Source organism: Coregonus lavaretus (assembly GCF_964263955.1).
Source record: "Coregonus lavaretus genome assembly, chromosome: 29".
Taxonomy (NCBI): domain Eukaryota; kingdom Metazoa; phylum Chordata; class Actinopteri; order Salmoniformes; family Salmonidae; genus Coregonus; species Coregonus lavaretus.
The window spans coordinates 31,007,103-31,017,812 of NC_140016.1; the positions used below are offsets into that span (position 1 = coordinate 31,007,103).

Below are 10,710 nucleotides of genomic sequence, written 5' to 3' on the forward strand. Positions count from 1 at the left end.
AGGTACCCTGATTTCAGATGTGACCATGTAAACTTATTAGGGAAATCATTGTTCTTGCAAAGCATATAAATGTAAAAAAAAAAAACTATTATATTAATCTGACTATCCACAATAATCGTATTATTGTGTGCAAGTAACCGTGCTCACTGATGATTTGTAGCCACAGATGGTTTGTTTACATTTCTACCGTTGTGGCTAGATGGAGTAGGCCTACAGCTCCAACTAGTGTCGGGGACAACAGTTGTTGACAACTGTAGCATTGTCGCTAAGCCTAACCCTTACTCTTTTCCTAACCTTAACCTCATTCACCTAACCTGCTGCGTTAGTTCTCCTAACCTGCCACATTAATTAACCTTACCTGCCATGTTAATTATCCTAAACTGCCACGTTAATTATCCTAACCTGCTATGTAAACAAACCATCTGTGCCGACAAATCATCAGTATCACCACTGAAGAACACACCCAAAGTTAAGGCCAGCAGCATAATTGATTGCATATCCTAATTAGTATCAGCTGTTGCAGCATTAGTCCCTGTTGTGGAACGGCAAGAATTGTCCTTAATACATGATCATCTGTGCAGGTTTTGAAACCAGTTAGTGTTGATGGTGGCAGAAATGCTAGATGTAAACATGTTTAAACTTTTAGTCTTAATTGCTGTCACAATGTGGTCTCTGGGGAATTTCTCAGAAGCAGAGAAAGTTGAACAAGGTATGGCACCTACGCACCCTACATCAACGCGCTAGCAAACATATGCCTGAGATGGTGAAAATCCACAATGCATGCTTCCTTGAAAGAAAATGTAGGGCTTAAACAATCTTCCACACAATAATAGTTTGCTCCTGTTTACTTCATGTTGCTGTATGTAGCTAAAGGCTCATAATTGTTACAGATTAATTTAAACAGCGGCATATGATGTGATTACAATTCTAGAATAACATTTTCAAAACCAGCCTACAATGGCCAAACAAATGTATCTGAAGTAGTTTCTTTAATGTAACTTGTCACTCAATGTTTTTGTCAATGGATATTACTGGAGTACTTGACACTGATAAAATGGCTCTTGACTAAATTCAGTAACATTCTTCAGATGTGCATGTCGAAAGTATTACCATGGACGTAACAAGAAGATTACCCTTACCTGGTTCATCAAACATGACTGAAATGGCCTATGGCTTTGTTGCAAACATTATCGCTGTGATCTTGTATGGCAGCAACTTTGTCCCTGTCAAAAGGATAGACACTGGTGATGGTAAGAGATCCATGAAAAAAATCATAATTGTGCATATTTGGACATTTCTCTCTTTTGACCATCTTGTAAGATTTAGCATTCTTAAAAAAAAATCTTCAGGTATGTTTTTCCAGTGGGTGTACTGCGCATCCATATGGGTAGTTTCGATGATCGGCGACTTGATACTCGGCTCTCCCAAATTCCATCCGTTGGCAATGCTGGGAGGAGCAATCTGGGCCACAGGTATGACGGCAACTTTCAAGCTGCACTGTAACCTTCACACAGAGAAATGGATTGGGCCTACACTCCGAACTACTGAAATGTTCTCATCAATGTTGTTTACAGGCAGTATAACAGTCGTCCCCATAGTAAAATCCATTGGACTTGGACTTGGAATTTGTATTTCGGGATCCAGCAGTTTGCTGATGGGCTGGGTAAGTTCAAGGTAAGTTAATCGCACTGATTCTTATATGAAAGACTTCTGAAAACAAACATTTTCAGTAAGTTCTCATTTTCCACTTTGAAACGGCAATTCATATTTAGTCTCCAAGCAATACCATTTCAAAGGGGAATATGTTCTTAGAACAGCAATTGCGTCAGACAGAGGTAATTGAAATCTTTTTTTCAACAGGTTTGGATGGTTTGGTATTGAAGCCCAGGATGTTGCCAGACCGGTATTGAACTACTGTGGTGTTGGTTTGTGCTTGTTGAGGTAATTAATCATGAAAGCACTTAATCCAATACCTCAGAATAATATTCTTGTCATTGGTCAATTTGGTCATTATTTTAGTATTTGAAGCTCTCATGACAATCAAATGGCATTTACAATTTCTTATTTTGTTTCCAGTGGACTCATCTATTTCTTTGTGAAGACTAATGTTGGAGAACTTCCACATTCAGAATCAACCACCTTACTGATTAACAGGGTAAGTGTGCTTGACGTTTTCGTAGTCTAAATGCTTTTGCTTCAGTTCAATAAATTAACTTATCTCAGAGGGGCAATCATTTTGGATACATGTCAGACAGCAGCAGCAGGAACGATTACATGAAAGCATACCACAACACATACCACAAACGACATACCACAGCAACTTCACAGCGAGACAACAGCTATAATGCCCAAGACATTACCACACATAGCAGCTAATGACTGGTTTTTCTAAAAAAGTATGTTGTCATTCATGACACTTATTGTAACAGCTCTCTAGAAATAACAGTGAGGTGAAAGTTAGACAGGATAGACTTGTCACAACTCCAGAGATGTCTTTTAGCGTTTGCATTGAGATGTCAGTGGGTAACAGCTGTGCTGACATATCGTGTACTCAACTGACTAATGACTATTTTGGTGTCTACTTAAGACTGTGAATTCTGGTGGCTATGGGCCTTCGGAGTGCTGGGTGGATGTCATAGGAGAAAAGAGAAAACGCTGTGTGTGAGTACACCTCTTAATCACTCATGCTCTCTTTGCTTTTACAATTGAATAGTTGGAGCTGGGCTTAAGTCAATTGATTTTGGCTCTAGTTACATGTTTGGACATGCTTACTCCTTTTGACTTGACAAGTTCTTGGCCTTTTGGACATGGGCTTACTCAAGACATGGAAAATTACAGATAACTTAGTTACATGTCTTGCAATTTTCTATGTGGTCATAGAAACTCACTTACCACCCTTTTGACATCTTTAGAGGCTGCTTGTTGTCCGTTGTAGCAGGCCTGTTGTATGGGGCGTCCTTTGTTCCAATCCTCTACATCAAAAGCCATGTGTCGGTCCACGACAGCATCTACTACGGAGCCAGTCTATACGGTGAGGTGCTAGGTTAGCGGGTCCTACAGACAGTACCCAGTCACACATTAAACTCAGTAGCCTATGTGTAATGCTGAAGAGGGTTTGGTCTCAACAACAATGTGCTAAGTTTACATAAATTCTGTCGTCAACCTAATGTCCTTTCCCCCCCTAGATCTTGACTATGTGTTTGCCACGTGCTGTGGCATCTTCCTCACCAGCATGGTGTATTTCTCCATCTACTGTGCAGCCATGAGGAACAGACCCAGGGTGTTCTCCAGAGCCATCCTGCCAGGTGCTCACTCTCCACTCAAAAATCATACCACCATGCATTCTAATTCTCTCCCTTTCCTGAACTCTGCACACATTTTTGTTGTAGCTGCACACAAAAACTCCTGATTCAACTTGTCAAGGGCTTGATGATAAGTTGACAAGTAGAATCAGGTGTGCTTGTCCGGGGCCACAACATAAATATGTACTGTTGGGGGTACTTGAGGAACGGAGTTGGGAAACACTTGGTTAAAGAATTGGGCTGGGATTGATAATGCCATGTACAATATGATATGATTTTGTAAAGAATGTTAAGTAGGGTGTCGCTAAATCTCCTCCTATGTTCAGGCTTTTTGTCAGGTCTGATGTGGACGTTGGCCAGTTACTGCTGGTTTCTGGCTAACAACTACCTTAGTGCCGTGGTCACCTATCCCATTGTCAGTGCAGTAAGTACACTTCTGGGATGCCTCCTGACATAAACTATATATACGAAAGTATGTGGACACCCCTTCAAATTAGTGGATTCTGCTATTTCAGCCACACCAGTTGCTAACAAGTATATAGAATGTAGTGCACAGCCATGCAATCTCCATAGACAAACATTGGCAGTCAAATTGCCTTAAGGCTCAGTGACATTCAGCGTGGCACTGTCATAGGATGACACCTTTCCAAAAAGTAAGTTGGTCAAATTTCTGCCCTGCTAGTGCTGCCCCGGTCAACTGTAAATGCTGTTATTGTGAAGTGGAATTGTCTAGGAGCAACAATGGCTCAGCCGCTAAGTGGTAGGCCACACAAGCTCACCGAACGGGACCGCAGAGTGCTGTAGCGCGTTGCAACACGCACTACCGAGTTCCAAACTGCCTCTGGAAGCAACGTCAGCACAACTGTTAGTTGGGAGCTTAATGAAATGGGTTTCCATGGCCGAGCAGCCGCACACAAACCTAAGATCACCATGCGCAATGCCAAGCGTCGGCTAGAGTGGTGTAAAGCTCACTGCCATTGGACTCTGCAGCAGTGGAAGCGCGTTCTGTGGAGTGATGAATCACGCTTCACCTGGCAGCCTGACGGACTAATCTGGGTTTGGCGGATACCAGGAAATGCTACCTGCCCGAATGCATAGTGCCAATTGTAAAGTGTGTTGGAGGAGGAATAATGGTCTGGGGCTGTTCTTCATGGTTCGGGCTAGGCCCCTTTGTTCCAGTGACGGGAAATATTAACGCTACAGGATACAATGACATTCTAGACGATTCTGTGCTTCCAACTTTGTGGCAACAGTTTGGGGAAGGCCCTTTCCTGTTTCAGCATGACAAATGCCTCTGTGGACAAAGCAAGATCCATACAAAAATAGGTTGTGAAGAACTTGACTGGAATGCATAGAGTCCTGACCTCAAACCCACCGAATACCTTTGGGATGAATTGGAACGCCGACTGTGAGCCAGGCCTAATCACCCAACCTCAGTGCCCAACCTCAATAATGCTCTTGTGGCTGAATGGAAGCAAGTCCCCACAGCAATGTTCCAACATCTAGTGGAAAGCCTTCCCAGAAGAGTGGAGGCTGTTATAGCAGCAAAGGGGGGACCAACTCCATATTAATGTCCATGATTTTGGAACGAGATGTTCAACAAGCAGGTGTCCACATACTTTTGGTCATGTTGTGTATCATTGCTAGATTACTCATACTTTGTGTAGCACACATGCTTATGTCTGTGTATAGGTTATGAGATTGAGATTCGGTCATATCCTCTTACGGAATATAATTTGTGCCATTTGTCAGTTTCTTGAATGTGCTACCATTCCTAGTAATTCTAAATGGAGAGAACCGGACAATGGTGCTTTGTAAACATGAGAAGGTGTAAGTCATCCTATCATTCAATAAACATAATTCAATTAACATAATTCAAAATGTTTTCCTCTTTCCCTCTAGGGTAATGGTTTAGTCGCAGCTCTGTGGGGAAGTCTGGTTTTCAAAGAAGTCAAAGTAAGTATCCCGGCAAATTTAGTGGATTGATTAGTCTAAGAAACAGCCTCAGCTTCTGGGAACAAGGCACACTTGACAATTACTGAAATTGAAGTATGAACTCTCTCAACCTTTTTATGTAATTTTGCAGGCAGACAAAATCAAGCTCTGCTTTTAATTTTCTAAATATTAAGATTTTGCCCTAGAATTTCCAAATGTAAAACAAATCTTGCTGTGCTGATTTTGCCCATTTACTCTGAAGTATCTGCTCATCCCATCCCTTTTTGACACCAGCTGATTCAGTGTATCATCTAATTTAATTCTGATTAGCTTACCCCATGTCGGATATTTTACATCGCATTGCTCTAATTATGCACGCCCCCTTTTACAACACCATTCAGCTCGCATCATGGATACCCTGTGCCAACCCAATTTGACACTGTTTCCAGTGTGACATGCCATCATATATTTGTATTAACTAATGCTTGTCTTTTCAGGGCTTGGTAAACTGTTTAATCTTCATATTAGCCTCCTGTGTTGTCCTGACTGGATCACTGCTGACGGCCTTCTCCAATGTGTAGTGGAACAGAGAATCAATGTACCCCCTAGGTGGCAGCGTTATACAGGAATGGCCCTCCTGGAGGAGACCTGGGGTGTATTCAGTGAGGTGACATGTTCTGAATGTTGCCGATGGAAAGGTAATGGACAGAGCTGATTCACGAGCACCTATTCTATCTCAGACAATATCTGTTCTAGATAGGAATATATTATCTGAACATTCTGTAATGTTACACCCTCCTGAACAGGGCCCTGGATGATGAAGTATGTTTGTCTCTGATAGTCCTTCTGTTTTGTCCGTACATCTAATGGAGCACCTCATCACCTGGTTAATGAGGATTCAGCTCTTGTTCAATAGTTTACAAATTCAAGGGCATTCTGAATGTTATAGAGGGAAGATGTATTTATAATTTGCACAATGTTTATACGGTACTGAAAATAAATATTTATGGTGTTGTCGTCTGTGGCACTCTGCCATGAATGTGTGAGTTAGATTTTTATGAAAATGTCATCTTAATGTTCATCTTTATTTGGAACATGTTTGAATAAAATACCTGACAACCACAAGTTTTTGAGCACTTAACTTTGAAAGGAACCTAGTGGGGAAAGCAGGAACCTTAAATGGTGTGGTAATCTACTGCATAATTTGAGGAAAAACTGCTGCCTTTCAGTCTTAATGGTTTTACCTGAAAATCAAATGGTGAGTGTGTACCTCTTCAGATTATCTATACTGAATAAACAATTTCAGTGCCTTCGGAAAGTATTCAGACCACTTGACTGTTTCCACATGTTACGTTAAAGCCTAATTCTAAAATGGATTAAATATTTAAATCCTCAGCAATCTACACACAATACCTCATAAAGCGAAAATGTTTTTTTTAGAAATATTAGCAAACGTATTAAATTAAACATACCTTATTTACGTAAGTATTCAGACCATTTGCTATGAGACTTGAAATTGATCTCAGGTGCAACCTGTTTCCATTTATTTTTTTTATTTTTTTTCACCTTTATTTAACCAGGGCAGCCAGTTGAACAAGTTCTCATTTACAACTGCAACCTGGCCAAGATAAAGCAAAGCAGTGCGATAAAAACAAGAGTTACATATGGGGTAAAACAAAACATAGTCAAAAATACAACAGAAATAATATACATACAGTGTGTGCAAATGTAGCAAGTTATGGAGGTAAGGCAATAAATAGGCTATAGTGCAAAATAATTACAATTAGTATTAACACTGGAATGATAGATGTGCAAGAGATGATGTGCAAATCGAGATACTAGGGGTGCAAATGAGCGAAATAAATAATATGGGGATGAGGTAGTTGGGTGGGCTAATTTCAAATGGGCTGTGTACAGGTGCAGTGATTGGTAAGGTGCTCTGACAACTGATGCTTAAAGTTAGTGAGGGAGATAAGTCTCCAGCTTCAGAGATTTTTGCAGTTCGTTCCAGTCATTGGCAGCAGAGAACTGGAAGGAATGGCGGCCAAAGGAGGTGTTGGCTTTGGGGATGACCAGTGAGATATACCTGCTGGAGCGCATACTACGGGTGGGTGTTGCTATGGTGACCAATGAGCTAAGATAAGGCGGGGATTTGCCTCGCAGTGATTTATAGATGGCCTGGAGCCAGTGGGTTTGGCGACGAATATGTAGTGAGGACCAGCCAACAAGAGCGTACAGGTCACAGTGGTGGGTAGTATATGGGGCTTTGGTGACAAAACGGATGGCACTGTGATTACATCCAATTTGCTGAGTAGAGTGTTGGAGGCTATTTTGTAAATGACATCGCTGAAGTCAAGGATCGGTAGGATAGTCAGTTTTACGAGGGCATGTTTGGCAGCATGAGTGAAGGAGGCTTTGTTGCGAAATAGGAAGCCGATTCTAGATTTATCTTTGGATTGTGATTCTTAATGTGAGTCTGGAAGGAGAGTTTACAGTCTAACCAGACACCTAGGTATTTGTAGTTGTCCACATACTCTAGGTCAGACCCGTCGAGAGTAGTGATTCTAGTCGGGTGGGCGGGTGCCAGCAGCATTTGATTGAAGAGCATACATTTAGTTTTACTAGTGTTTTAGAGCAGTTGGAGGCTACTGAAGGAGTGTTGTATGGCATTGAAACTCGTTTGGAGGTTTGTTAACACAGTGTCCAATGAAGGGCCAGATGTATACAAAATGGTGTTGTCTGCTTAGAGGTGGATCTGAGAGTCATCAGCAGCAAGAGCGACATCATTGATTATTGATATACACGGAGAAAAGAGTCGGCCCAAGAATTGGCCATCCTTGAGACTGGGAGACTAGTCAGGTTTGAGGCAAAGATGAACAGAGCAAAAGTACAGCGAGCTCCTTGATGAAAACCTGCTCAGGACCTCAGACTGGCGTGAAGGTTCACCTTCCAACTGCACAACAACCCAAAGTGCACAGCTCATTTCTCCACCATAGGCTGCCTCCAACGTCATTTTAGAGAATTTGGCAGTACATCCAACCGGCCTCACAACCGCGTGTAACCACGCTAGCCCAGGATCCCACATCCGGCTTCTTCACCTGCAGATCGTCTGAGACCAGCCACCCGGACAGCTGATGAAACTGAGGAGTATTTCTGTCTGTAATAAATCACTTTTGTAATAAACTCATTCTGATTGGTTGGGCCGGGCTCGCCAATGGGTGGGCCTATGAACTCCTAGGCTCACCTATGGCTGTAACCCTGCCCAGCTGTGTGAAATCCGTAGATTAGGGCATAATTTATTTATTTCAATTGACTGATTTCCTTATGAACTGTAACTCAGTTAAATAATTGAAAATGTAGTTTATATTTTTGTTCAGTGTGTCTATATATACACTGCTCAAAAAAATAAAGGGAACACTTAAACAACACAATGTAACTCCAAGTCAATCACACTTCTGTGAAATCAAACTGTCCACTTAGGAAGCAACACTGATTGACAATACATTTCACATGCTGTTGTGCAAATGGAATAGACAACAGGTGGAAATTATAGGCAATTAGCAAGACACCCCCAATAAAGAAGTGGTTCTGCAGGTGGTGACCACAGACCACTTCTCAGTTCCTATGCTTCCTGGCTGATGTGTTGGGCACTTTTGAATGATGGCGGTGCTTTCACTCTAGTGGTAGCATGAGACGGAGTCTACAACCCACACAAGTGGCTCAGGTAGTGCAGCTCATCCAGGATGGCACATCAGTGCGAGCTGTGGCAAGAAGGTTTGCTGTGTCTGTCAGCGTAGTGTCCAGAGCATGGAGGTGCTACCAGGAGACAGGCCAGTACATCAGGAGACGTGGAGGAGGCCGTAGGAGGGCAACAACCCAGCAGCAGGACCGCTACCTCCGCCTTTGTGCAAGGAGGAGCAGGAGGAGCACTGCCAGAGCCCTGCAAAATGACCTCCAGCAGGCCACAAATGTGCATGTTTCTGCTCAAACGGTCAGAAACAGACTCCATGAGTGTGGTATGAGGGCCCGACGTCCACAGGTGGGGGTTGTGCTTACAGCCCAACACCGTGCAGGACGTTTGGCATTTGCCAGAGAACACCAAGATTGGCAAATTCGCCACTGGCGCCCTGTGCTCTTCACAGATGAAAGCAGGTTCACACTGAGCACATGTGACAGACGTGACAGAGTCTGGAGACGCCGTGGAGAACGTTCTGCTGCCTGCAACATCCTCCTGCATGACCGGTTTGGTGGTGGGTCAGTCATGGTGTGGGGTGGCATTTCTTTGGGGAGCCGCACAGCCCTCCATGTGCTCGCCAGAGGTAGCCTGACTGCCATTAGGTACCGAGATGAGATCCTCAGACCCCTTCCCTTGTGAGAACATATGCTGGTGCGGTTGGCCCTGGGTTCCTCCTAATGCAAGACAATGCTAGACCTCATGTGGCTGGAGTGTGTCAGCAGTTCCTGCAAGAGGAAGACATTGATGCTATGGACTGGCCCGCCCGTTCCCCAGACCTGAATCCAATTGAGCACATCTGGGACATCATGTCTCGCTCCATCCACCAACGCCACGTTGCACCACAGACTGTCCAGGAGTTGGCGGATGCTTTAGTCCAGGTCTGGGTGGATGCCACACACACTACTGAGCCTCATTTTGACTTGTTTTAAGGACATTACATCAAAGTTGGATCAGCCTGTAGTGTGGTTTTCCACTTTAATTTTGAGTGTGACTCCAAATCCAGACCTCCATGGGTTGATGAATTTGATTTCCATTGATAATTTCTGTGTGATTTTGTTGTCAGCACATTCAACTATGTAAAGAAAAAACTATTTAATAAGATTATTTCATTCATTCAGATCTAGGATGTGTTGATTAAGTGTTCCCTTTATTTTTTTGAGCAGTGTAGTTTGAATTGAAACTTGGGAGAGTGAACCTGATTATTTCTCCCATGGCAATATGTAATAGTTGTTCAAGCTTAATGAAAGGTGAATTGTGCTATTTTCGCTCTTTGCTTCTGAATCCACAAAATTCACTTTTTATTAACATGTAAACAAACAGGAAATTAGTACTAATGAGAATTTTTGTCATTTCTTTTGAGGGTATATGGCAATGGGTATTTTTTGTACTTTTGTTAGACTGACGAATCGAGGAATAACTCACTTCAGAATCTGTGTAGCTATAGCAGCTATCTGGTGGTCCTCTGTAGCTCAGCTGGTAGAGCACGGCGCTTGTAACGCCAGGGTAGTGGGTTCGATCCCCGGGACCACCCATACGTAAAAATTTATGCACACATGACTGTAAGTCGCTTTGGATAAAAGCGTCTGCTAAATGGCATATTATATTATTATTATATTATCTCGTCTAGGCTACTTTTGAATAGGAGGACCACAGGGACAAACTATTGTTACTCGGGTTCAATCCTAGGATTAAAGTCCCCTCCTTTTGTATTATGTAAATAACTTTAGTAATGAGGCA

The 10,710-nt window shown here is 42.6% G+C and overlaps 1 protein-coding gene across 1 annotated transcript; it reads left to right on the forward strand.

Moving 5' to 3' along the window:
* Positions 1 to 603: 603 nt before the first annotated feature.
* LOC311104906 (transmembrane protein 144-like) lies at positions 604 to 5,818 on the forward strand (the record flags this gene model as incomplete). The annotated part of the gene is made up of 12 exons (XM_084146878.1): positions 604 to 709; positions 1,089 to 1,250; positions 1,350 to 1,472; positions 1,575 to 1,674; positions 1,861 to 1,941; positions 2,077 to 2,155; positions 2,588 to 2,661; positions 2,913 to 3,031; positions 3,186 to 3,305; positions 3,629 to 3,726; positions 5,205 to 5,258; positions 5,735 to 5,818. The coding sequence occupies 12 exons, from the start codon at positions 604 to 606 to the stop codon at positions 5,816 to 5,818; spliced, it is 1,200 nt and encodes a 399-aa protein (XP_084003004.1).
* Between the last annotated feature and the right edge of the window lie 4,892 nt (positions 5,819 to 10,710).